The 27727-nt window shown below is 42.7% G+C and overlaps 1 protein-coding gene across 12 annotated transcripts in view; it reads left to right on the forward strand.

The window, feature by feature from the left end:
- Positions 1-27727, forward strand: part of tgo (Aryl hydrocarbon receptor nuclear translocator homolog tgo) — a 1077969-nt gene that overhangs the window by 518189 nt on the left and 532053 nt on the right. For 6 of the 12 annotated variants that reach the window (XM_053783779.2, XM_053783780.2, XM_053783781.2 and 3 more), the window contains exon 2: positions 14694-15408. The exons of the other annotated variants lie outside the window; for them this stretch is intronic. In XM_053783779.2, coding sequence (XP_053639754.2) covers positions 15200-15408 — 209 coding nt within the window. In that variant the 5' untranslated portion in view covers positions 14694-15199. The remainder of the gene's footprint in view (positions 1-14693; positions 15409-27727) is intronic. 12 annotated transcript variants of the gene reach the window in all.

Consider the following 27727-nt stretch of genomic DNA (forward strand, 5'->3'; position numbering starts at 1 on the left):
ACCAGTACTGCCATGCTGCACCAGTACTTGTGCGCTGCACCGGTACTGCCGTGCTGCACCAGTTCTTCCGTGTTGCACCAGTTCTTCCGTGTTGCACCAGTACTGCAGTGCTGCACTAGTACTGCTGTGCTGCACCATTACTGTCGTGCTGTACCAGTACTGCCGTGCTGCACCAGTACTGCCATGCTGCACCAGTACTTCCGTGCTGCACCAGTACTTGCATCCTGCACTAGTACTGCTATGCTGCACCAGTACCACTTGCACCAGTACTGCCGTGCTGCACCATTATTGCTGTGCTGTACCATTACTGTCGTGCTACACCAGTATTGCCGTGCTGCACCAATGTTGCTGTGCTGCACCAGTACTGCCGTGCTGCACCAGTACTGCCGTGCTGCACCAGTACTGCCGTGCTGCACCAGTACTGCCGTGCTGCACTAGTACTGCCGTGCTGCACCAGTACTGCCGTGCTGCACCAGTACTGCCGTGCTGCACCAGTACTGCCGTGCTGCACGAATACTGCCGTGCTGCATCAGTACTGCCGTGCTACACCAGTACTCCCATGCTGTATCAGTACTGCCGTGCTGCATCAGTACTGCCGTGCTGCACCAGTACTGCCGTGCTGCATCAGTACTGCCGTGCTGCACCAGTACTGCCGTGCTGCATCAGTACTGCCGTGCTGCACCAGTACTGCCGTGCTGCATCAGTACTGCCGTACTGCACCAGTACTGCCGTACTGCACCAGTACTGCAGTGCTGCACGACCAGAGGTTAATGTCAGCGATAGAAGTTACTGATTAATAATGTCAGCAGTAAAAGTTACTGGTTAATAATGTCAGCAGTAGAAGTTACTGGTTAATAATGTCAGCAGTAGAATTTGCTGGATAATGATGTCAGCCATGGAAGTTACTGGTTAATAGTGTCAGCAGTAGAAGTTTCTGGTTAATAATGTCAGCAGTAGAAGTTACTGGTTAATAATGTCAGTAGAAGTTACTGGTTAATAATGTCAGCAGTAGAAGTTTTTGGTTAATAATGTCAGCAGTAGAAGTTTCTGGTTAATAATGTCAGCAGTAGAAGTTTATGCTTAATAATGTCAGCAGTAGAAGTTACTGGTTCATAATGTCAGCAGTGGAAGTTACTGGTTAATAATGTCAGCAGTAGAAGTTACTGGTTAATAATGTCAGCAGTAGAAGTTACTGGTTAATAATGTCAGCAGTAGAAGTTACTGGTTAATAATGTCAGCAGTAGAAGTTTTTGGTTAATGTCAGCAGTAGAAGTTTCTGGTTAATAATGTCAGCAGTAGAAGTTACTGGATAACGATGTCAGCCATGGAAGTTACTGGTTAATAATGTCAGCAGTAGAAGTTACTGGTTAATAATGTCAGCAGTAGAATTTGCTGGATAATGATGTCAGCCATGGAAGTTACTGGTTAATAATGTCAGCAGTAGAAGTTTCTGGTTAATAATGTCAGCAGTAGAAGTTACTGGTTAATAATGTCAGCAGTAGAAGTTTTTGGTTAATAATGTCAGCAGTAGAAGTTACTGGATAACGATGTCAGCCATGGAAGTTACTGGTTAATAATGTCAGCAGTAGAAGTTTCTGGTTAATAATGTCAGCAGTAGAAGTTACTGGTTAATAATGTCAGCAGTAGAAGTTACTGGTTAATAATGTCAGCAGTAGAAGTTTCTGGTTAATAATGTCAGCAGTAGAAGTTTCTGGTTAATGTCAGCAGTAGAAGTTACTGGTTAATAATGTCAGCAGTAGAAGTTACTGGTTAATAATGTCAGCAGTAGAAGTTACTGGTTAATAATGTCAGCAGTAGAAGTTACTGGTTAATAATGTCAGCAGTAGAAGTTACTGGTTAATAATGTCAGCAGTAGAAGTTACTTGTTAATAATGTCAGCAGTAGAAGTTACTGGTTAATAATGTCAGCAGTAGAAGTTACTGGTTAATAATGTCAGCAGTAGAAGTTACTGGTTAATAATGTCAGCAGTAGAAGTTACTTGTTAATAATGTCAGCAGTAGAAGTTACTGGTTAATAATGTCAGCAGTAGAAGTTTCTGGTTAATAATGTCAGCAGTAGAAGTTTCTGGTTAATAATGTCAGCAGTAGAAGTTTCTGTTTAATAATGTCAGCAGTAGAAGTTTCTGGTTAATAATGTCAGCAGTAGAAGTTTCTGGTTAATAATGTCAGCAGTAGAAGTTTCTGGTTAATAATGTCAGCAGTGGAAGTTACATGCCAAAGCACTGTGCCAGTCCATACTTCTGTTAACACTGTTGTACAGTTGTGTAGCAGTTATATAGTTCCATAACACTGTTGTACAGTTCCATAACACTGATGTGGTACAGCTCCATAACACTGTTGTACAGTTCCATAACACTGATGTTGTACAGCTCCATAACACTACTGTTGTACAGCTCCATAACACTGTTGTTGTACAGCTCCATAACACTACTGTTGTACAGCTCCATAACACTGCTGTTGTACAGTTCCATAACACTACTGTTGTAGAGCTCCATAACACTGTTGTTGTACAGTTCCATAACACTACTGTTGTACAGTTCCATAACACTACTGTTGTACAGTTCCATAACACTGCTGTTGTACAGTTCCATAACACTGCTGTTGTACAGTTCCATAACACTACTGTTGTACAGCTCCATAACACTACTGTTGTACAGTTCCATAACTACTGTTGTACAGTTCCATAACACTACTGTTGTACAGCTCCATAACACTGCTGTTGTACAGCTCCATAACACTGCTGTTGTACAGTTCCATAACACTGTTGTTGTACAGTTCCATAACACTGTTGTTATACAGTTCCATAACAATGTTGTACAGCTCCATAACACTACTGTTGTACAGTTCCATAACACTGCTGTTGTACAGTTCCATAACACTGTTGTTGTACAGTTCCATAACACTGTTGTACAGTTCCATAACACTGTTGTTGTACAGTTCCATAACACTGTTGTACAGTTCCATAACACTGTTGTTGTACAGTTCCATAACACTGCTGTTGTACAGCTCCATAACACTGTTGTTGTACAGCTCCATAACACTGCTGTTGTACAGCTCCATAACACTGCTGTTGTACAGCTCCATAACACTGTTGTTGTACAGCTCCATAACACTGCTGTTGTACAGCTCCATAACACTGCTGTTGTACAGCTCCATAACACTGCTGTTGTACAGCTCCATAACACTGCTGTTGTACAGCTCCATAACACTGCTGTTGTACAGCTCCATAACACTGCTGTTGTACAGCTCCATAACACTGTTGTACAGCTCCATAACACTGCTGTTGTACAGCTCCATAACACTGCTGTTGTACAGCTCCATAACACTGCTGTTGTACAGCTCCATAACACTGCTGTTGTACAGCTCCATAACACTGCTGTTGTACAGCTCCATAACACTGCTGTTGTACAGCTCCATAACAGTGTTGTTGTAAAGCTCCATAACACTGTTGTACAGCTCCATAACACTGCTGTTGTACAGCTCCATAACACTGTTGTTGTACAGCTCCGTAACACTGTTGTACAGCTCCATAACACTGTTGTTGTACAGCTCCATAACACTGTTGTACAGCTCCATAACACTGCTGTTGTACAGCTCCATAACACTGCTGTTGTACAGCTCCGTAACACTGTTGTTATACAGCTCCATAACACTACTGTTGTACAGCTCCATAACACTGTTGTTGTACAGCTCCATAACACTGTTGTACAGCTCCATAACACTGCTGTTGTAAAGCTCCATAACACTGTTGTTGTACAGCTCCATAACACTGTTGTACAGCTCCATAACACTGTTGTTGTAAAGCTCCATAACACTGTTGTACAGCTCCATAACACTGCTGTTGTACAGCTCCGTAACACTGTTGTTGTACAGTTCCATAACACTGTTGTTATACAGCTCCATAACACTACTGTTGTACAGCTCCATAACACTGTTGTTGTACAGCTCCATAACACTGCTGTTGTACAGTTCCATAACACTGCTGTTGTACAGTTCCATAACACTTCTGTTGTACAGCTCCATAACACTTGTTGTACAGCTCCATAACACTACTGTTGTACAGTTCCATAACACTACTGTTGTACAGTTCCATAACACTGCTGTTGTACAGTTCCATAACACTTCTGTTGTACAGCTCCATAACACTTGTTGTACAGCTCCATAACACTTTTGTTGTACAGCTCCATAACACTGCTGTTGTACAGTTCCATAACACTGCTGTTGTACAGTTCCATAACACTGCTGTTGTACAGCTCCATAACACTGCTGTTGTACAGTTCCATAACACTTCTGTTGTACAGCTCCATAACACTTGTTGTACAGCTCCATAACACTTGTTGTACAGTTCCATAACACTTCTGTTGTACAGCTCCATAACACTACTGTTGTACAGCTCCATAACATTGTTGTTGTACAGCTCCATAACATTGTTGTTGTACAGTTCCATAACACTACTGTTGTACAGTTCCATAACACTGTTGTACAGTTCCATAACACTGCTGTTGTACAGTTCCATAACACTACTGTTGTACAGCTCCATAACACTACTGTTGTACAGTTCCATAACACTACTGTTGTACAGTCCCATAACACTGTTGTACAGTTCCATAACACTGCTGTTGTACAGTTCCATAACACTGTTGTACAGTTCCATAACACTGTTGTTGTACAGTTCCATAACACTGTTGTTATACAGTTCCATAACACTACTGTTGTACAGTTCCATAACACTGTTGTACAGTTCCATAACACTGTTGTACAGTTCCATAACACTGTTGTTGTACAGTTCCATAACACTGTTGTTGTACAGTTCCATAACACTGTTGTTGTACAGTTCCATAACACTGCTGTTGTACAGCTCCATAACACTGTTGTTGTACAGTTCCATAACACTGTTGTACAGTTCTATAACACTGTTGTACAGTTGTATAGTTCTATTACAGTTGTACTGTTCTATAATGGTTGTACAGCTCCATAACACTGCTGTTGTACAGTTACATAACACTGCTGTTGTACAGTAGGAAGCTCAACCTGTAGTCTGATGTCCTGACTGCCTGAGGATACGTGACTGACTACATCAACCCCAGCCTCACGGCGGCCACAGTCATAGCAAGGTTCAGACTGTGCTCATATCACAGTATTTGAAGTCCTTGGCATCACGGCTAGCGTATTGGAAATATGCTGACTCACCTGCCATGGGTTCAGGCCCCACCCATTCCCTGGTTTGTTTGCAGTGGTGCTATTACGATTTCGTGAGTCATAGAAATACAGTCGTACAGTTTGGCAGAGATAATTTTAGTGGTAGTTATAGGGAATGGGTGTACCTTACCGAAAGTCAGAGGTGTTGGGAGGAGCTCTGTCTCTGTTTCCCCGTCCCTCTCCCCCTCCCTCCGTTCCCCCTCCCCGAGTGTCTGTTCTTTCTGCCCCCTCTCTCTCTCTCTCTCTCTCTCTCTCTCTCTCTCTCTCTCTCTCTCTCTCTCTCTCTCTCTCTCTCTCTCTCTCTCTCTCTCTCTCTCTCTCTCTCTCTCTCTCTCTCTCTCTCTCTCTCTCTCTCTCCCTCCCTCCCTCCCTCCCTCCCTCCCTCCCTCCCTCCCCCCTCTTCTTTCCTCTCTCCCTCTCTCCCCCCGCGGAGTGTCAGTACCACCACCTGATGGACGCTTGCGGGGTCAACGCCCCCTCGGCCCGGACTCGGACCAGGCCTCCTGGCAGATCAAGGCCTGTTGAACCAGGCTGTTGCTGCTGGCCGCCGCTTAATCCAGGGTACCAACAACAGCTCGGCTGGTCAGGCAGTGATTTGAGAAACTTGTCCATTTCCTTCTATAACACCGCCAGAGACTTGTTGGTAATTCCCAATGTCGAGGGAGGGAGTTGAAGGTTAGGGGACCTCTAACACTCAGGGAGTTCTATCTTAGTGTACTTGTCACGCCAATGCTTTTGTTTTTTAGTGAAGGCATTTTGCACCGTCTGCTAAGTCTCTTGTAGTCGTACAGAGTTATTTCAGTGTTCAGGTTTGGAACCAATCCATCCAGAATTTTCCAGGTGTATATTGTTATGTACTTTTCTCGCCTACGTCATGAGGAATACATCTACTCGCCAGTCTTTATTACCTTCCCCCTTCTTTATCCCGTTCACACATTTTACTACGCAGTACCTCTTAACATTTATTCACCTCATATTTTTGTTCCCAACTTTTATTCCGTCATCCTTGTTCATTTACACCCCCACAAATTCCCTTTAATCTTTCTTTCCCCCTGTATTTCCCTCCACCTCATTTAACCCCACCTAATTATTCCTCAGTTATCTTCTATTGTTTTATCCCCACTCCTTTCCATTTATTCCCCCATTTCTTTCTCGTTACTCCCAATTTCTTGCTCATTATTCTCTTTTTATCTCGCCCTACCTTTTATATACCCTACTTCATCCCCTGTATTCAAACCACCACATTCTTATTCTTCATCTGTCTTTTGCAGTGTACACAAGAGCAGAAGTCTTCAAGTATTGGGTCGAGAGTACATTACAGTCTGTGTAATGATTGTAAAGGAACAGATGCTTCCACAGTGACTGGTGAACCTGTGCTGCTCTTGTGTAACATTGCTACTAACAGCACGAAACAGTAGGCAATAATAGCCTTACTATCAGGTTGCTTTCTTCATGTAAGAATTTTACTTGTAAAATTTAGGTTCAGCTAAGCTGGTACGGATACACAACATTCCTAATCTTATTTCGAGTAACCTAACCTTCCCTGGAGTAATCTAATCTTTAGGTTAGGCTACTAAAGATTAGCTTATTCTAGGATAGGTTAAGTTACTAATCCTTGGTAACCTAACCTAGTACAGAGTAATCTAACCAAAAGTAACCTATCCTGACCTTAAATAATCTACCCTGAATGTTTCAGCATAAATATTACTTTTGCAGATAGAAACGCACACCTGTAAAAAAAAATGTTAATTATGCGCGGGCTTACGTTGCTGTAAGTTACAACTTGTTGAACGTAAGGTAGAGTGGTATTAGTAATATTGTACATGTCACCAGGGTACACTGGTAGTAGTAACTTTGTACATGTCACCAGGTTACACTGGTAGTAGTAACATTTTACATGTCACCACGTTACACTGGTAGTACGTTGCAAGGACTCACTTCTCTGACATCTGGAAAATCTCCCAGCTCCTGCCCCAAACATCTTACTACTAGAAGTTTTTAACTTGAAACACCTAAAATGGAGGAATATAGCAAACAGTGTTGTAGCAGAGATCACCCCGGGAGGCACCTCAGATGAAAATTCACACACACACACACACACACACACACACACACACACACACACACACACACACACACACACACACACACACACACACACACACACACACACGAACTACTAAATATCTGCACCAAATTCACTTTAAACCAGCAAATAGTAGAGCCTACAAGACTAGAAGATACGCTGGACCTCATCTTCACTAACAGTGACGATCTTATACGTAATATAACTGTATCAAAGACAATACACTCAGATCACAACATAATAGAGGTACAGACATATGCACAGGGCTCCTGACCAGCAAAATGTGAGCAGTCATGAAGGTCTCTTCACGAAATTCAATTTCAATAAAAATATACAGTGGGATCAAGTAAACCATGTCCTAAATGAAACAAGCTGGGAAGATATCCTAAATAACACGGATCCGAACATTTGCCTTGAAAAAATGAATTCTCTAGTTCTTGAGATCTGCTCAAGACATTAAGAAAAAGAAAGAGAAGATGTAAACTAGAAAGAGCGAGACGTTCCCTATACAGACGATGGCGAAGAGTCACAGAACTGCTGAGTGGGGCCAGTATATCTGAAATACGAAAGGAGGCACTAGTCAGTGAAATTGCAAATCAGACTTAAGCTGAAGGAATCTTAAAGGAGACAAGAATTACAGGAAGAACTAAAAGCCATAAAGGAAATTAAAAAAAAATTACTTCATTACTTATGCCAAATCTAAGGAAAAAACATCAAGTATTGGGCCCCTGCTTAGGCAGGATGGGAAATACACAGATGACGGCCAAGAAATGAGAGATTCTGAAGTCCCAATATGACTCAGTGCTCAGCGAGCCACTGCCCACACTAAGGGTTGACAATCCAAATGAATTCTTTATGAACAAAACCCAAAATTTGGTTATCTCAAAAATCTCAGATATTATTCTAACTACACAAGACTTTGAAGAGGCAATAAATGACATGCCCATTCACTCTGCCCCAGGCCTAGACTCGTGGAACTCCATGTTCATCAAGAATTGCAAGAAGCCCCTATCGCGTGCCTTGAGCATTTTATGGAGAGGGAGCATGGACACAGGGGTCATCCCACACATTAAAAACAACAGACATAGCCCCACTCCACAAAGGTGGCAGTAAAGCAATCGCAAAGAACTAACATCCCATATAAAAATCTTTGAGAAGATTCTAAGAAGCAAGATCTCCAACCACCTAGATAACCATCAGTTACACAACCCAGGGCAACGCGGGTTTAGAGCAGGTCGCTCCTGCCTGTCCCAGCTACTGGACCACTATGACAAGGTCCTGGATGATGTAGAGGATAAACAAAATACAAATGTATACACAGACTTTGCAAAAGCTTTCGACAAGTATGACCATGGTGTAATAGCACACAAAATGTGTGGTAAAGGAATAACGGGAAAAGTTGGTAGATGGATCTACAACTTCCTGACAAATAGAACACAAAGAGTAATAGTAAAGTGCCAGGCAGCCATGGTAAAAAGCTCTGTTCCACAAGGCACAGTACTCGCTCCCATTCTATTCCTCATCCTCATTTCTGACATAGAGATGCAAGCCATAGCTCCGTGTCTTCCTTTGCGGATGACACCCGGATTACCATGGCAGTGACCTCCATCGAAGACACCGCGAGACTCCAAGCGGACATCAACCAAATCTTCGAATGGGCCACTCAAAACAATATGAAGTTCAACAAGGAGAAATTTCAACTACTCAGATATGGGAAACTTGAAGAAATTAAAAATATATCAGGGTATACGACAAATTTTAATCATACAATAGAGCGGAAAAGTAATGTGAAGGACCTGGGAGTGATAATGTCAGAGGATCTCGCCTTCAAAGACCACAACAATGTATCTACCTCATCTGCTAAGAAAATGATAGGATGGATAATGAGAACCTTCAAAACTAGGGACGCCAAGCCCATGATTCTCTTCAAATCGCTTGTGCTCTCTAGGCTGGAATACTGCTGTACACTAACGGCCCCCTTCAAGGCTGGCGACATTACAGACCTGGAGAGTGTACAAAGAATTTTCACGGCACACATAAATACGATACGGCACCTAAACTACAGGGAACGGTTGAAAGTCCTTGATCTGTATTCCCTCGAACGCAGGCGAGAGAGATACATGATAATATACACTTGGAATTGGCACCAAACCTGCACACGAAAATCACTCCCTATGAAAGCAAAAGACTTGGCAGGAGATGCAACATTCCCCCGATGAAAAGCAGGGGCGGCACGAGTACATTGAGAGACAACACAATAAGTGTCCGGGGCCCAAGACTGTTCAATTGCCTCCCAGTATACATAAGGGGGATTACCAATAGACCCCTGGCTGTCTTCAAGAAGGCACTGGACAGGCACCTAAAGTCTGTACCTGATCAACCGGGCTGTGATTCGTACGTCAGCTTGCGTGCGGCCAGCAGTAACAGCTTGGTTGATCAGACCCTAATCCACCATGAGGCCTGGTCTCAGACCGGGCCGCGGGGGCGTTGACCCCCGAAACCCTCTCCAGGTTAACTCCAGGTATGTGCAAAATACAGGCTTTGCTCACGCTTCTTAAGATGCCATAACTTTAAGAGGCCTACTGTGAATAGCACCACAGCAGGCCTCTTAAAGTTATGGCAGGGCAAGGTTAATTGGTGACGTTTCTAGCTGACATCGTGTCCTCCATGTGTGATGTAACGAAGGGGAAGTAGTGTATAGGGTCGACAAGGCCAATGGGGAAGATATTATGTCCGGGTGAACAGGCGTTTCTTTGAAGGTAGGTGTGTGTGTACTCGCCTAGTTGTACTCACCTAGTTGAGGTTGCAAGGGTCGAGTCCAAGCTCCTGGCCCCGCCTCTTCACTGGTCGCTACTAGGTCACTCTCAATGAACCATGAGCTTTATCGTACCTCTGCTTAAAGCTATGTATGGATCCTGCCTCCACTACATCGCTTCCCAAACTATTCCACTTCCTGACTACCCTGTGGCTGAAGAAATACTTCCTAACATCCCTGTGATTCATCTGTGTCTTCAGCTTCCAACTGTGTCCCCTTGTTGCTGTGTCCAGTCTCTGGAACATCCTGTCTTTGTCCACCTTGCCAATTCCTCTCAGTATTTTGTAAGTCGTTATCATGTCCCCCCTATCTCTCCTGTCCTCCAGTGTCGTCAGGTTGATTTCCCTTAACCTCTCCTCGTAGGACATACCTCTTAGCTCTGGGACTAGTCTTGTTGCAAACCTTTGCACTTTCTCTAGTTTCTTTACATGCTTGGCTAGGTGTGGGTTCCAAACTGGTGCCGCATTCTCCAATATGGGCCTAACGTACACTGTGTACAGGGTCCTGAACGATTCCTTATTAAGATGTCGGAATGCTGTTCTGAGGTTTGCCAGGCGCCCATATGCTGCAGCAGTTATTTGGTTGATGTGTGCTTCAGGAGATGTGCCGGGTGTTATACTCACCCCAAGATCTTTTTCCTTGAGTGAGGTTTGTAGTCTCTGGCCCCCTAGACTGTACTCCGTCTGCGGTCTTCTTTGCCCTTCCCCAATCTTCATGACTTTGCACTTGGTGGGATTGAACTCCAGGAGCCAATTGCTGGACCAGGTCTGCAGCCTGTCCAGATCCCTTTGTAGTTCTGCCTGGTCTTCGATCGAATTAATTCTTCTCATCAACTTCACGTCATCTGCAAACAGGGACACCTCGGAGTTTATTCCTTCCGTCATGTCGTTCACAAATACCAGAAACAGCACTGGTCCTAGGACTGACCCCTGTGGGACCCCGCTGGTCACAGGTGCCCACTTTGATACCTCGCCACGCACCATTACTCGCTGTTGTCTTCATGACAAATATTCCCTGATCCATTGTAGTGCCTTCCCTGTTATCCCTGCTTGGTCCTCCAGTTTTTGCACTAATCTCTTGTGTGTGTGTGTGTGTGCGTGCGTGTGTGTGCGTGCGTGCGTGTGTGTGTGCGTGCGTGCTCACATATTTGTGGTTGCAGGGATCGAGTCATAGCTCCTGGCCCCGCCTCTTTACTGATCGCTACTAGGTCCTCTCTCTCCCTTCTCCATGAGCTTTATCAAACCTCGTCTTAAATCTATGTATGGTTCCTGCCTCCACTACGTCACTTGCCAGACTATTCCACCCTGACAACTCTGTGACTAAAGAAATACTTCCTAACATCCATCTGAATCTTTAACTTCCAATTGTGACCCCTTGTTTCTGTGTCCCATCTCTGGAACATCTGTCTCTGTCCACCTTGTCAATTCTCCGCAGTATTTTGTCTGTTATCGGGTTTCCTCTAACCCACCTGTTCTGCAGTGTGTGTACGTACGTATGTACGTACACACACAAACCAACTTGTCGGTATTTATTACATAGGTTTATACCACGTACGTACACAGGTCTGTTTGCTGGACTAGAGTACCACCTCCTGGCCTGGTCTCTTCACTGTCAGTTTTATTGAGACGTTGCCTTCAGGACCTGATCATGCCTAATATTGAAACCGAATGATGTTTGTCTCATTTACGATATTTTAGCTGTTCTGCAGTTGTCCCGTTTCTGTTGTGGCTCCTGTTAGTCTTCTAAGTGAGTGGTGAAGAACAGAGATGAGGTCCTGCTTCTACCATGGCTGTGATGTAAGAGAGCGAAGGGGTGGGGGGGAGGGGTGCAGATTGCCGAAGGTAAGGTCGCACTGGCGAGCTTCACAAATTATCCAGTAAGCACCAATAGAGGCAAACAAGTGTAACTAGTGTCAGAGCAGAGGACAGCCAATAACAACAAAGTTTTTGCCAGCCTGGAAACACTGCAATTACAAAATACAACCTACCTATTAATGAAGCCAAATGTAGAGAATATTTTTGTTTTAAATGTTAATGAAAATTACTATAACATTATAATAGTTTTATATTACGCATAAAAAAATTACAAAAACGAGATGCTAAATTTACTGTAAAAGCATGACTGTCAGTTTGTGGCATCTGTAGGTTGTAGTTCCAGACTCACTGATTTGTTTACAAGGTTCAGGTCTTGGCTCGTAAACTTCGTTGATGTGTAATACGGGTTTATGGCTTCTTTGTCCCTGTCATACTTAAAACTATGTGTCCCTGCTGTAGGTTGCTTCAGTATTTGTTACGTATTACAGTTTGATGTGGCTGAGATAAGTAGTCTGTGAGACTGAAGTTTATTTTTGCTGAAAGAGCTGGTGGACCTGTACACTTAACCTGCAGAACACCTTTGTTACCTTCCCATTAATTGTGTTAATAATTTGATGTGTGTCGTAATGAAGCTGCTTCCTGTTGCTTGCTGGCTGCTGTTCCCCGCTCCTTGCTATTGCTGTTCACTGCTATTACTGCTGCTAATACTCACTGCTGTCGCCGCCACCGCCGTGAAAATTGTAGTGAGGGGGGGGGGACTTGTAATTTCTAGGTTTTGTGGAGTTATTGTGAGAGAAGAGGAAGGAGGAAGAAATCGGAGGAGGAGGGAAGAAGTCGGGGTCGCTAAATGTCAAGAATGTGTCGTTCTCCTCCCGTGCTACTATGGTAGACCATCCAGAGTTTTGTCACCTCCTTAATACTATATTAATACTTCTAAATGAATGAATCATCCTGGACACGCGATATGTAACTGGTGGACTCTGCCTGGGAAGTATTGTGGTAGTTGTCGTGGTTGGTCAGGCGAGAATGAGGAAACCCATTTTACGCAAGCCTATCTCTCTCTTTTCTGTGATTCATAAACGTCTACCTACTTGGAGGGGTAGAAACGTAGAAAACGATACAATGACTAATATGTAAACGTTCATTTTGTGACATTCGCTTTGGAAGTCTTCATGGTAGTTCCTTGTTTTCTGTTGATTTGTCAAAGCAGTCTCATTTATTGGTATCTGTATATTATAATTTTTCCAAATTAGCTTTATGAAGTTTAACCTAACGTAATATAGTGTATGTACGAAAATCGGCTCAAGATTATGTAGTAGTAAACAGCCAACTTTGAAGTTAGGGAAGTCGTGGTGCAAATAGTTTTGTGCGAGCGAAAGTTTTGAAGTTTAATACTCTTGACAGCTTGTGGTCAAGTATGTTGTATTTCCTGGGGTGGTAATGTTTACATCGGGCTTCTAATATGTGCCTATATGACGTCTCGAATTCGTGGTAAGTTTGTGGCTAACCATAAGTTAGGTTGGCGCGTGCATGGTGTACTCGTTATGTTTGCAGCGGTCGAGTCATTGCTGACCCCTGGCTTTTTTAAGGTGTGTCGAGCAGAACTAATGATTTCTATCCTCTTGGGTCTTATAGCTATTCATCTGTTTAGCGTCTATCTGTTACCTTGTCCGCTGCCTTCGGCACTCATTCAGCCCTTATTTGGTCTGTCAAATTCTCTTGGTATTTTGTGCCTCGTAATCATGTCTTTTCAAACTCCCAATTAGAACGTAGAGTTTGAGGAGAGGAGGGTAATACTGAAGGACGTAAGAAACAAACAGGACGTGCAGGTTGAGGAGGGAAGGGTAATATTGAGGGACCTAACAATATAACAGGACGTGCAGGTTGAGGAGGGAAGGGTAATATTGAAGGATGTGTAGGTGTAGCGGCCAGAACACACCTAGTGGTGATAACGAGGGTTATGTGTATCGATCATGGTGGACCTGCGTGATCTGTGCTGAGCCAACAGATTTGATGGACAGGTGGTCAGTGGTGGTCCCTTCCCTTGCTCCCTGCCTCTTACCCTCTATTTCCCCCTCCACTCTCTCCTACCTCCACAAACTATCGATCTATTACCTGCTCATATCTCATATTGCTATCTCTCTCTCTCTCTCTCTCTCTCTCTCTCTCTCTCTCTCTCTCTCTCTCTCTCTCTCTCTCTCTCTCTCTCTCTCTCGCTCGCTCTCTTGCTTTCTTGCTCTCTCGCTCTCTTGCTTCTTGCCCTCCCTTCCCTCCCTCTCCCCCCCCCTCTTTCTCCCTCCCTCCCCCCTTTCTCCCTCCCCCTTCTCTCCCGCCCTCCCCCCCTTTCGCCCTCCCCCTCTCTCCCGCCCTCCCCCTTTCCCCTCCCTCCCCCTCCCTCCCCCTCCCTCCCCCTCTCCCCCCTCCCCCTCCTTCCCCTCTTTCTCCCTCCCTCCCCCCTTTCTCCCTCCCCCTCCCTCTCCCCCTCCCTCCCTCCCTCCCTCCCCCTCTCTCCCTCTCCCTCTCACACGCTCTCGCTTTCTCTCGTTCTCTCTTTGCAGTTTTTTTTTTTTTCCAAATTTATCATTACTCGCGTATTTATTCCTTTTTTAATATAATCAAGACATCGCAAGTGGTTTTTAATGCCTGACTGCTTATATTTATCTTACGGATAATTTGTATTATGCATAGTACAAAGAAATGTTATTTATCTTGCTAATAATTTCGGAGAAGCTAATGTTTTAAATCTATTCCCGTTATAGGCAACTTAAGGTCTACTAAGTGAGCCTTGTGTCATATTTGTGTTTATAAAGCTTCAGCAATGTTTTTCGGAACTATACAAGTGAAAGTGAGTGCATCCGAACGTCTTAAATCGTTATCGCATATATTGCAAATGTAGATAATGCATTAGTCTGCGTAGAACAGTTAGTTTTGCAATATATATTTAATCTGAAGTGAAGTGGTAGGAACGTACACGAGTATATACCAGGGTATCAGTGTTTATGAAACAACTTTGGTATTGAGCGTCAGTGAAATTCGTGTGTGGGGGCGGGTAAGTGAACCTGGTGGTTAGTGTGTTTGAGGGTCAGTGTTGTCCTACTTGAAGTGCTCGTGTGTTTGCGTATGTATGTGCACAGATTATGTATTGGTTGGTTCACGAGCTGCCAGGACCCGGGGAGAGCTGCTGTTGCTGCTGCTGCTGCTACCACTGCTGCTGCAGGTGATGATAAACACCGTGCGTTTGTAAAGTGGTACAACCACCACTGACATGTACGCCTACGCTGGAGCCTACTCTGGGGCCTACATGGGCGTTGGGTCTGGGGTGGGTGGTCTGTCTGGTGGGAGCATGGCGGCTCCCGCAGCCCACCACCACCAGGTGCTAGCCACGCCCACCCCCATACCTGCAGCAGCAGCAGCAGCCGCCGCCGCCGCCCACACCATCACTACCTCCCTCCCTCCCACCACCGTCAAGAGAAGGTAAGTACTAACATTTTTTCCCCTCTAATTTCTTTTAATTATCTGCAGATGAGGTTTAAATCAAACATTATAAAGTAATGCAATAAGATCATAGTAAACAGATATCATAATATGCAGAACAACCACTCTGAAAAGAATAGCGAACTTCAATTGTAATCTCACCCTTATATACTTTTTACTAATCTTTTATTTTTATAGTTCCTTGATAATGTGAGAAATCACGAAATCGTATGGAAGTTCACTATTCTTTTCACAGAGGTTGTTCTGCATATGAGGAAGTAATATTAAATATAACGAGAAAGTAGCATTTTGCTGTTTTTTGATATTATATATGTTTTATGTCATATTTTATGTAGTCGATCAAAGAAATCAATCTACCACAAAAATAGAAAGACATAATAGACGAGGACTCGAACCATAGTCGATGAGTATGGCAGTAGCATTCAGCCATAGAGCATACAGTAGGGTGATTTACAACCAGCACTGCTGTGATATTGCTGTACCAGCCGTCACCAGCTGTCAGGATATTATTTCATCCCACAGACGCAGAAGCTTTCTTAGCACATTTATTTTCATACTCCTCCAAGATGTAGTATATAACTCAGATAGGCATCCGTCACGCATTGACTACCTATCCATATCGGTTAAAAACAGTCGATACTTTCTAAATTATAAATATTAAATTTGTTTTTAAAAATACCAATATTAACACTATCTCAAAATTGAAAGTTTTACACACACACACACACACACACACACACACACACACACACACACACACACACACACACACACACACACACACACACACACACACACACACACACACACACACACACACACGTCAAGAAGTTAGAGAAAGTACAAAAGTTTGCAACAAGGCTAGTTCCAGAGCTCAGGGAATTGTCCTACGATGAAAGGTTGAAGGAAATCGGACTGATGACACTGGAGGACAGACGGGTCAGGGGAGACATGATAACGACACACAAGATACTGCGTGGAATAGATAAGGTGGACAGAGACAGGATGTTCGAGAGAGGGGACACAGACACAAGAATCATAATTGGAAGCTGAAGACTCAGACGAGTCACAGGGATGTTAGGAAGTATTTCTTCAGTCATAGAGTCGTCAGGATGTGGAAAAGTTTAGCAAGTGACGTAGTGGAGGCAGGAACCATACATAGCTTTAAGACGAGGTATGGCAAAGTTCAGGAAGCAGAGAGAGGACCTAGTAGCGATCAGTGAGGAGGTGGGGCCATGAGCCGAGTCTCGACCCCTGCAAGTACAATTAGGTGAGTACACACACACACACACACGCGCGCGCGCGCGCACAGGTTTGGTACATGAACGCAAATGGAATAACGAATAAATACGAGGAGTGGCATGAAAGAATCAATGAGAAGCCCCCAGACATCATAGCAGTCACAGAAACGAAATTCACTGAGACAGTAACAGACGTAGTCTTCCCACCGGGATATCAGACCCTGAGGAAAGATAGGAGCAGAGGGGCAGGAGGGGTTGCACTGCTCATAAAAAACCGGTGGGGTTTTGAGGAAATGGAAGGCATGGACGAGATTGGAGAAAGGGACTACATAGGTACAATTCAGTGTGGGGAACATAAGGTAGTCATTGCAATGATGTATAACCCACCACAGAACTGCAGGAGGCCAAGAGAGGAATATGAAGAGAACAGAGCAATGGTGGACACACTGGCTGAGTTGGCACGAAGAACTCAATCGTGCAGAGCAAAGTTACTGGTTATGGGTGATTTCAACCATAGGGAGATCGATTTCGAAAACCTGGAGCCTCATGGGTTTCCCGAAACTTGGAGAGCCAAGATGATGGATGTGGTACTGGAAAACCTCATGCATCACATCAGGGACACTACCAGAGGGAGAGGGGAGGATGAACCAGCAAGACTGGACCTTGTGTTCACTCGGAGCAGTTCAGACATTAAGGACATCACACATGAGGGGCCCCTTGGAGCTAGTGATCACGTGGTTCTAAGTTTTGGTCACATAGTAGAGTTACAAGTGGAGAGGGTAACAGGAGACGAATGGGAAAAGTCAAACTATAAAAGGGGGGACTACATAGGTATGAGGAACTTCCTGCGGGAGGTTCAGTGGGACAGAGAACTGGAGGGAAAGTAAATGAAATGATGGAATATGTAACAACAAAATGCAAGGAGGCAGAGGAAAGGTTTGTTCCCAAGGGCAATAGAAACAATGGGAAGACCAAAACGAGTCCTTGGTTTACCCAAAGGTGTAGGGAGGCAAAAACTAGGTGCATTAGAGAATGGAAGAGGTATAGAAGGTAAAGGACCCAGGAAAATAAGGAGATGAGTCGAAGAGCCAGCAACGAGTATGCACAGATAAGGAGGGAGGCCCAGCGACAGTGCGAAAATGACATAGCATCGAAAGTCAAGTCTGACCCGAAACTGCTGTATAGCCACATTAGGAGACAGTCAAAGACCAGGTGATCAGGCTGAGGAAAGAAGGTGGGGAACTCAAAAGAAACGATCAAGAGGTATGCAAGGAGCTCAGCACGAGATTTAAGTATTCACAGTGGAGACAGAAAGTACTCTGGGAAGACAGGACAGAGGGGGACACCAACAGGGAATGCACCAACAAGTGCTGGATGACATAAACACAAGTGAGGAGGTGAAGAAGCTGCTAAGTGACCTTGATACCTCGAAGGCATTGGGACCGGACATCTCCCCGTGGGTCCTTAAAGAGGGAGCAGAAATGCTGTGTGTGCCATTAACCACAATCTTCAACACATCCCTTGAAACTGGGCAACTACCTGAGGTATGGAAGACAGCAAATGTAGTTCCCATTTAAAAAAAAAGGAGACAGAAATGAGGCACTAAACTACAAACCAGTGTCACTGACGTGTATAGTATGCAAAGTCATGGAGAAGATTATCAGGAGGAGAGTGGTGGATCACCTGGAATGGAAGTATAAACGACAACCAGCACGGATTCATGGAAACCTTCTGGAGTTTTATGATAAAGTAACAGAAGTAAGACATGAGAGAGAGGCGGGTTGATTGCATTTTCTTGGACTGCAAGAAGGCCTTCCACACAGTTCCTCACAATAGATTAGTGCAGAAATTAGAGGATCAGGCGTGTATAATGGGAAGGGCACTGCAATGGATCAGAGAATACCTGATAGGGAGGCAACGAGCCATGGTACGTGATGAGGTATCACAGTGGGCACCTGTGACGAGCGGGGTCCCACAGGGGTCGGTCCTAGGATCAGTGCTATTTCTGGTATATGTGAATGACATGATGGAAGGTATAGACTCAGAGGTGTTCCTGTTCGCAGATGATGTGAAGCTAATGAGGAGAATTAAATGAATTAAATCAGATGAGGATCAGGCAGGACTTCAAAGAGACATGGACAGGCTGGACACGTGGTCCAGCAACTGGCTTCTCGAATTCAACCCTGCCAAATGCAAAGTCATGAAGATCGCAGAAGGGCAAAGAAGACAGCATACAGAGTATAGGCTAGGTGGTCAACGACTGCAAACCTCGCTCAAGGAGAAAGATCTTGGGGTGAGTATAACACCGCGCACATCTCTGGAAGCACACATAACCAGATAACTGCTGCAGCATATGGGCGCCTAGCAAACCTGAGATTAGCGTTCCAATACCTAAGTAAGGATTCTTTCAAGACGCTGTACACTGTGTACATCAGGCCCATACTGGAGTATGCAGCACCAGTTTGGAACCCGCACCGGGTTAAGCACATTAAGAAATTAGAGACAAGGTTAGATCCAGAGCTAAGGGGAATGTCCTACGAAGAAAGGTTAAGGGAAATTGGCCTGACGACACTGGAGGACAGGAGGGTTAGGGAAGACATGATAACGACACATAAACACTGCGTGGAATAGACAAGGTGGACAGAGACAAGATGTTCCAGAGAGGGGACACAGAAACAAAGGGTCACTCCTGGAAGTTGAAGACTCAGATGAGTCGCAGGGATACCAGGAAGTATTTCTTCAGTCATAGAGTAGTCAGGAAGTGGAACAGTCTGGCGACTGATGTAGTGGAGGCAGGAACCATACATAGCTTTAAGACGAGGTATGATAAAGCTCATGCGAAGAGGCAGGGCCAGGAGCTGAGTCTCGAGCCCTGCAACTACAATTAGGTGAGTACACATCAAGTATGTAACTAACACAACAGGCCAAGTAATGAATAATAACATTATCTCACTGAAATTAAGGTATTTCATATTTAACCTTCCTGTGTTATTTAAAAACCATTGTGTAATAAACCTTACCTTATATATATTGAACACAGTTATTAATTAAAAAAAATATAAGAAAGTATCTGTATCGGCCAAAATTTTTTTATCGTTCCATCCCTTCTGTCCGTATATCACTTCCACGTTGTAACAACCTCTCATCGGCAAACTTTTTCTCCCTTACCAAGCACCCTTTTTACCTCATTCCACTAGTCGCTTCTCTTCCTTCTTCACCCACCCTCTTATACCCACATTTCTGCTGCATTCTTAAATCTACCCTATACCTCTTTAACCCCCCCTCCTTTACCTGTACTCTATATCACCTTTCTCCCAATACAGTAATTGCTTATATTTACCGTAACTGTCTCCTCTTTTAATTTATTAATTTTAACTTCACTCCTACCGACTGATGACATTCTCCTTGTACCCCATCTACCTCTTACTCTCACTGTAGCCACCACTAAACACATGCATGTTCTGAAGTTTACCCATCAGTCTTTTATCGACTTATTCTTAGTCCAACAAGCTGCTACGTAATACAGTTAGAGGCCCCTATTACCATTTACCACTCGCACCCCAAATTTACCTACTACGTCCTCGACAACAGTTTCTCCCACTTTAGCATAATTTATCGCTTGGCTCAGTGTTCTTGAAACTCTTAACACCTAAAATATCTTTCTTCACACCTCTTCCCCACTTACATAAACACCTATAACCCACTTCTCATATCCCGCCCTTATAATCCACATAATTCCTGAATTTATGCAGTATATCACTTCTTCCCTAGTCGATCATTTAATATTACACTACACCACTTCTTAGTCGATCTAGTTCGCTCAGATAAACCCGATTTAACCTCATTAACTTCCAGCTGAAATTCTACTTCCCCCATTAGCTTTGTTTCACATAAGAGGTGCGACGTCCAGTTTCATAATTGTTTATTTTCATTCATACTACACTCACGCACATTCAGACATCACAACTTCCCTTCTTTTTCGAAAATTTAGTCACCTTTAAAGACACGCATGAGACAGAAAAGATACCTGCAATCTTACCAGTGTGTAAAACAATTACAGGTTTCAGCTTCACACTAGTTTGGCAGGACGATAGTACCTTCCTGGGTGGTTGCTGCCTACCAACCTACTACCCATATTATATGACGTATATTATTTGATGTATATATAATACGGGAAAGCAGCAAGAACGAGGGAGTTCTACTTTAAGGGTAAACCCAAGGCCAGTGAAAAAAAATAAAATTAATTTTGAGAGCATAAATACATGGAAATAAATAATTTTTGGAAAATTACATACATCTTACATAACATCTTAATACTTGGTGCCCTAGGCCTACATTTAGGGAATGTGGTGCATTTCTCTATATTAGTGATATTAAATAGAAGAAACTATGCTTCTGAATCTTGTACAACTGAGTCGCCAAGGGCTATGTCACGATGGTACGGTACCAATGGTATTACGTGGGTGCTTGAAGGAGATATAGGAGTAAGAATACACTCGCTGGGTTGTCGATAACACGCATATTGGCAGTCTTGAGGGAAAGATAGCCCAGCCTACCGGAACTGAGGAGGCGGCCAGAGGCCGACCGCTCACATGCGTCACTGCCATGATGTCACACCTGCTAGCCACTGAGCCTAGCTAAGAGACCCTCATATATATATGGATGATACGAACTACGATATACTACACAAGCATATACAATACTGACAATGGCACTAAGTATACCCGCACTAAATAGGAAACATCCCAAATGCTAAATTCTCTATAGCAAACATTTATTAAGGTGTGAAAAATAAAAATGGCAAGGTTAGTTATATAAGTGGGTTTTTCACAGAAGCAAATGGTGTGTTTGGAATATTGACAGAAACACACACACAGTAAATAGTTCACAGGGAGGAGTAGGACTCTATAAATGACACATTTTGTTGTGCAGAACTGATGAATTCATCAAAAGATGCAGTAGAAGTTCTAGGCGCTGAAGTGAAAAATAGGAATCTTAGTAATTATCCTTGCATATAAACCAACAACGGCGGAGGAATTCATGAATCAAATGTGGAAGATAGATGTCTGCCTTGAAAGTCTTGAGATCCCCACACCAAATATGCTCCTCGAAGATTTCAGCTTTCTAAATGTGAAATGAAAGATGGTAACTGTCAGCCTTGTACTAAACATAATCACTGGAAGTGCACTAACTCATCAGGTACATACAAGAAAGCAAGTGGGACTTCGTGAAAAAATGGCTTTGTACCAGCAACTAACAGAACCAATTAGAAATGAAAATTCACTGGTTGACGAGGCAAGCCCCAAACAAGCCTGGCCTAGGGATGGGCTGCAGGAGTAGGAAAACTCTAAACCCGTGAAAGGTAGGGGCATTTCCATCACTGTTTTGGGCATTGATGTGGAGGCCCCTCGGTTCAGTGACAAAGCTATACATACTTGACTGAATAAACGTTCAAAATATCCAAGTTCATTCGGTATGACAGATAAATCTTTCTAGTAGTAATTGTCATAAAAATGAGTTTTTACAGTAAGCGAGTAATGATAGCTAAAATATCAACCCAATGTGTCTCAGAATGTTGTACCAATGAAGTCTTTCAGGAATAAATATTTGCTTGCTACATAATAGGTTACCCTGGGAAGTAAGTGAGGGTGTAAGTGATTTTAAAATTACACTTTCTTGTATGGATTACTAGGGAGAAGTTGTAAGTGACACCATCTCTTTCATATATATCAATAATTTCATCATATCACTTGCATTTAGCGCCAAAGCGAGTCAACAAAAACATCCACTTTGTGGCATCCAAATGTTCTGGAGTCTTCCAATCAGGAACTCTAACTTGGAGTTATTTACTCATTTTTGTGAATTTAGGGTCTTTGACCCAGAGTATTTGTTGGTGAATTGAAGAATATTTGCAATGTCGGTGGTTATAAAGTCTTCGCTTTATTCTGAGGAGCTCTGTAATAACTTGAGGAACCATAGTTGGTCACTTGAGTTACCTTAGATTCGGATTGTGCTGCCGATATTATTAAGGAAAAGGAACAGGTACAGAGCAAACTTTTATTGTGATAATATTTCACTAAGGGATAAAGCGCCACACAGACCAAAATAGTATCACAATAAGCTTGCTCTGCACCTTCCTGTGTTTAGTTTTCTTGTCGGGGCACTGTTGCTGGTAACATTGCTTGGTCATTATAGTGGGTTGTGGCGTGGCGTGTGTTGCTTTGTATATGTAATCTTGCCAAAGTATTACATCAGTTATAGGTTCTCGATTTGTAGATTAAGTTCAAGTAGTTTCCACACTGGTGTGCGAGCTGATCTCTTTGGGTGCGCCAGAATTCAGTAATGGTGGAATTCGTATTAAATACGCACTTTTTTCAGAATTAAAACATTCGACATATTTGTAATTAAATACGTTATAAATTTAAATAAATGACTGCACTCCAGTATAGGGTATACCTATACTACCTGGTAAGGATTTCACCTAGCGCATCTATCTACCTATTGAGGCAATGGATGTCTTATGATGTGATGCATGCGGTTGTGAAGACATTTAAGTTTAGTAATAAAGGTGATGGATGGTGCAAGAACTTGGTTCTAGTTTGGAAGGGGTACGATACCTTTAAAATAGTTTTGGAATCCCTGTTTTAAACCACATATTTACATTGTATTCAGAATTAATAAATGCAGACGTTCATGAATTTCTTAAATGGTTGGTACACATTCAATCTAAGCAAAAGGATATAGGGATTTCTTTTGTACTCGTGCGGCTTCACCTAGAAGTTAGGCATGTATGTAATAACATCTAGGGATATATATTTTCCCATCTGACCTAATCCATAATATAATAAATAATAAATTAAATACTAGGGCAGTGGCAACACTGCCACATTGTCACTAACCTAAAGCACAGACATAACACTACCGCAGTCACCACAAGACCCATGGTGTTCTGTAACACTAACTGCCAGCAGGTATGTAAATCTCCATAATACGTGTTTCGTTTACATAAATCCATGCGATCACACAGCCAGATTCACGTAGTAGTAGTAGTAAATAAAATACATGAAAAAAAGTGTAGTGTGAGACGGAGGCCCCTTCAATCCTCCTTCTGGGGACTGAACCCATGACCTCCCAGACGGGAGCCACGAGTATGGCCACCCAACCGTGGCAGGTGGGTACCACAGCCGGATTAAACAGTTTGGTACCACATTCCGTAAGATATGACGTAACATAAAAATGTGATATACGTAAGTATTTTAAGAACAAATATGAAGATATGTATTATTATTATTATTTGGTTTGTGGTCACATAAAAAAAATTTCTTGCTTACCTAGATAATTGCTGCTGCTGTTGCTCTCGTGAGAGACATTTATATTTATATTCTACAGAAAAACGCTAAATATTTTGCTAAACCAAATGTATGAAACACAAATTATGATAAAGAAACGAGATGTAGATATACTACGAACTAATCAGCTAATTTTGATAACTCGAGTACCTCGCTGAAATAACAATCAGGCGGTTAGAAATTGCAGCAAAATTCTACATATAGCAGCCAATTTAGAAACATTTGTTGGCACGTGAAATGAATACAGATGACTTTACCAAATGAATAAAAATTGTTAAAATAACTTTATTTGACGGTCATGTACTTACTCTCTTAAGGGTATGTATGTAGTATATCCCTGACAGGAAGGAGATGAGCCCATCTATTATTGGCTCACCTCACTCACGCTCTTTCATTGGCCCCCCTTACTCCCTCCCTACTTTACTAAACCCTCTTCGCTGGCGTCTCCAAATCCATCTAAAGTACAGGTGCATTTTTCATGTCTCAGGAATTTATATACAACACCCTGTTTCTGTTCCCGTTCTGTTTACTTTCCTCCCTGCGACTCCAGATCTGCAGTTAGTGCTGCTGCTTTGCTTCTCCAACTGGATATTCATGTTTCCCTGCCATTCATCAGTGAGGAGGCTGAGCCACGCCTAGCGGACCCCCACCAGGCTAGCAAGTTTACATTCCCACCTCTTCATCCTTCCAGTGTGCTTTTCGATTTCATTTTATCACCCTCCCATTTTTGAGGTACATTATAGTCTATTGCTTTAAATAAATTACATTATGCCATAGAACATACATCTGAAGCTTTGTAATTCGAATTTAGTTACAAAGATTTGCTTGTAGTATTGTTTTCAATGTCCGCTGTATAACTTCGTAACTTTATTTAAATTTGTAGGAATACAATATGTTTTGCATTTATTTATAAGAAGGCTTTAATATTTTTATTACTACAGTACCTATAATATCTTTTCTTGAGGTTTAAATAGGTATATAAGTTATAAAGTTGTAACATTAAGAGCGTAGTAAGAGGCTGGGAAGGGCGGGAAGTTGGCGTGAAGCGTAGCGGTGTTTGCCATTACTTACAGCCACGAACTACACTGTTTGTCCACTGATCCCCCGACGAGTCGCTATTTTATATAACTACGTGTGCGTGCTTCACAAATCTGTGGGTATTTGCCCAGCGAAACGTGAGTTATTTAGTGCTCAGGGATTAAATAGAATTGTTTAGCAGTCAATCAGGGAAGTGATAGCCTGTTTGCGTGGGGGAGGCGGAGCGTGGAGGAAGGCAGTGAGTCAGGGCGGGCCCAGCACACCTATATATTGCACCACTGCTTCCCTGAATTATCACCAGTCCAGCACTTCCACATTTTTCGCTCCATCAGTCATTGTTCACCTTCAGAAACTAATAGATAATAAAAAGTATGTAATGATATTAAATCACACAAATTGCTTGAACTGTGTAATTAGAGACGAGTACTTCACCACTCCATAGATGTAGACTTTGATGTTTCTCATAGTAATCCGAATGTTCCTAGAGTATTACTATTAATTGCGTACTTAATTGCAAAGGTAGTTGTATAGAAAGAAATAACTCTTCCAGCTATTAGTAAGCAGTATCGCCCATCATATACGCTGAATATAAACACTAGTTCGTCTACTCTTGTTGCCATTTCTCATGTGGAAAAAAAAATTGAGCCTTGTTGAATTAGGAACTGAGCCGTTTACCGCCTTAATGTCACTTTGGACAGTGAGCTTCACACTTTTATAATTAGCCAACATGCTCTTTGAAGAGGCCAGGTATACTTATGAAAATTTCAGAGAAAAGAATTAATGTGAAAGTCTCGTGTTTTCATCATACCTGAGAACGTTGATAAATGAGTTTAAGTACTCAGAAAGAAGTATATTAATAATATAATCTTGGTCTGTCTGTGTCAAGCATTAAATATTATTAGATTTCATTTAAATGTCACAGGTATGCAATTAAAAGCCCGAGATAATATATAACCGACAGTGATAACGGGTATCAGGATACACACATTTATGGAGAAGCTTGCTATACAGAGTAATAGGCGGTGTGGTGTTTTCAGCTTTGGGCTTTGTTAAAAGTATATTTGGATTTTTGAAACTGTAATGAAACAAAAGGTCTAAATTACGTTCAGTTTTATAGTCTCTCCGAAATTGCTTGAGTGTCAGCTTACTGATACAGTATGTGCTGGTCTTCATTGCTATTTGTGAAGCTTGACTGGTGACAATCTGGTCCCAGACGGGGCCAGAATATTGGAACAGCACCAGGTACTGCTGTAAGTGGAGTTATTTCGCCGAGAAATTTAGAGACTATCTTAAAATTACTATACCAGAGATTCTGAACTAATGTTTCTTAATTTTCTAGTAAAGTATAAATAATGAACTTGTATAAAAGTGTATATTCAAGTATACTTTTATCCTTTTAAGACCTAGCTAGAAGGCCTGTGTGTATACATATGTTATACTACCGTCTACAGGATGGATATGAAATGCACGACAAATTGCTGCTTTGACGGCAAAAATAATGTATTAATAATTATTAAAAGTTGTAAATATTTAATGACAAAAAGTCTGGGCGTAGACTAAACGTAACTAGGGTATTAATCGGTCTTCATTGATCTTTTGCATTTGTTAATTACAGCCTGGCATTTCCGGCTTGGTTTTTCGGGGACGGGGGTTGCTGAAATCTCTCTCCCCTAGTTTATATTGAGGTAATTGAGTCAAGAGAGGCGTCCCATGATCAGGGACTTGAAAAATTCTTAATGGTCGAGGAAGCTGGTGTTAAAGCTCAATGAAAAGCGGGGGTGTAAGAGACACGATTAGAGAACAGTGTCAACAGCCGAAGTCAACGACTCTTCAGCTTTCTTCTAACAAATGTATTAAATATCCGGGTTATGGTGACTATGTTGGCCTTCTAGCTGTAAGCATCAGTATCCGGACTTGATCATGTGATACCAAACCTGACCTGAGGTTGAAAACTTAAATCTAATCACCAATCGTTGGAGATAGATTATGTGGTGGTGCAAGGTTGTGTGGTGTTATGATAGTGATAATGGTGGTGGTCGTGGTTTTGTTGTCATTAACCCACAAAGTGGAAATGAAATTTAGGCTGGGTTCCCTACCGTGTTGGACCATTATTGAGCGAATTAAAAGGGAAGAAAGCCAGGAAGGAGTCAGGTCAGTTGTACAATAACTTTCCTTTCCTTGTTTTAACATGTGGCAGTGTTAGGTTGTGTGGTTTCATTGAGTAATTAAGGCGGTGGTGGTGGTGGTTGTAGTCGTGTTTTTGGTGCAGAGTAATTTGAGTGAGGGTTGTAGATGTGGTTGCGCCGAGTAATTAGGGTGGTAGTAGTAGTTGTGGTATTTTGCAGTTACGTAGAAGCAGCAGCCTCCCTCCTCCTCCTCCTGCTCCTGCTGCTCCTGCTGCTCCTGCTGCTGCTGCTGCTGCTTCTTCTGCTTCTTCTGCTTCTTCTTCTGATTCTTCTGCTTCTTCTGCTTCTTCTGCTTCTTCTTTGCGTCTTCTGCTTCTGCTGCTTCTTCTGCTGCTGCTGCTTCTTCTTCTGCTGCTTCTTCTTCTGCTGCTTCTTCTTCTGCTGCTTCTTCTGCTGCTGCTTCTTCTGCTTCTGCTTCTTCTTCTGCTTCTGCTTCTCCTTCTGCTTCTCCTTCTGCTTCTTCTTCTGCTTCTTCTGCTGCTGC

The sequence above is a fragment of the Cherax quadricarinatus genome, chromosome 33 (assembly GCF_038502225.1).
Source record: "Cherax quadricarinatus isolate ZL_2023a chromosome 33, ASM3850222v1, whole genome shotgun sequence".
Taxonomy (NCBI): Eukaryota; Metazoa; Arthropoda; class Malacostraca; order Decapoda; family Parastacidae; genus Cherax; species Cherax quadricarinatus.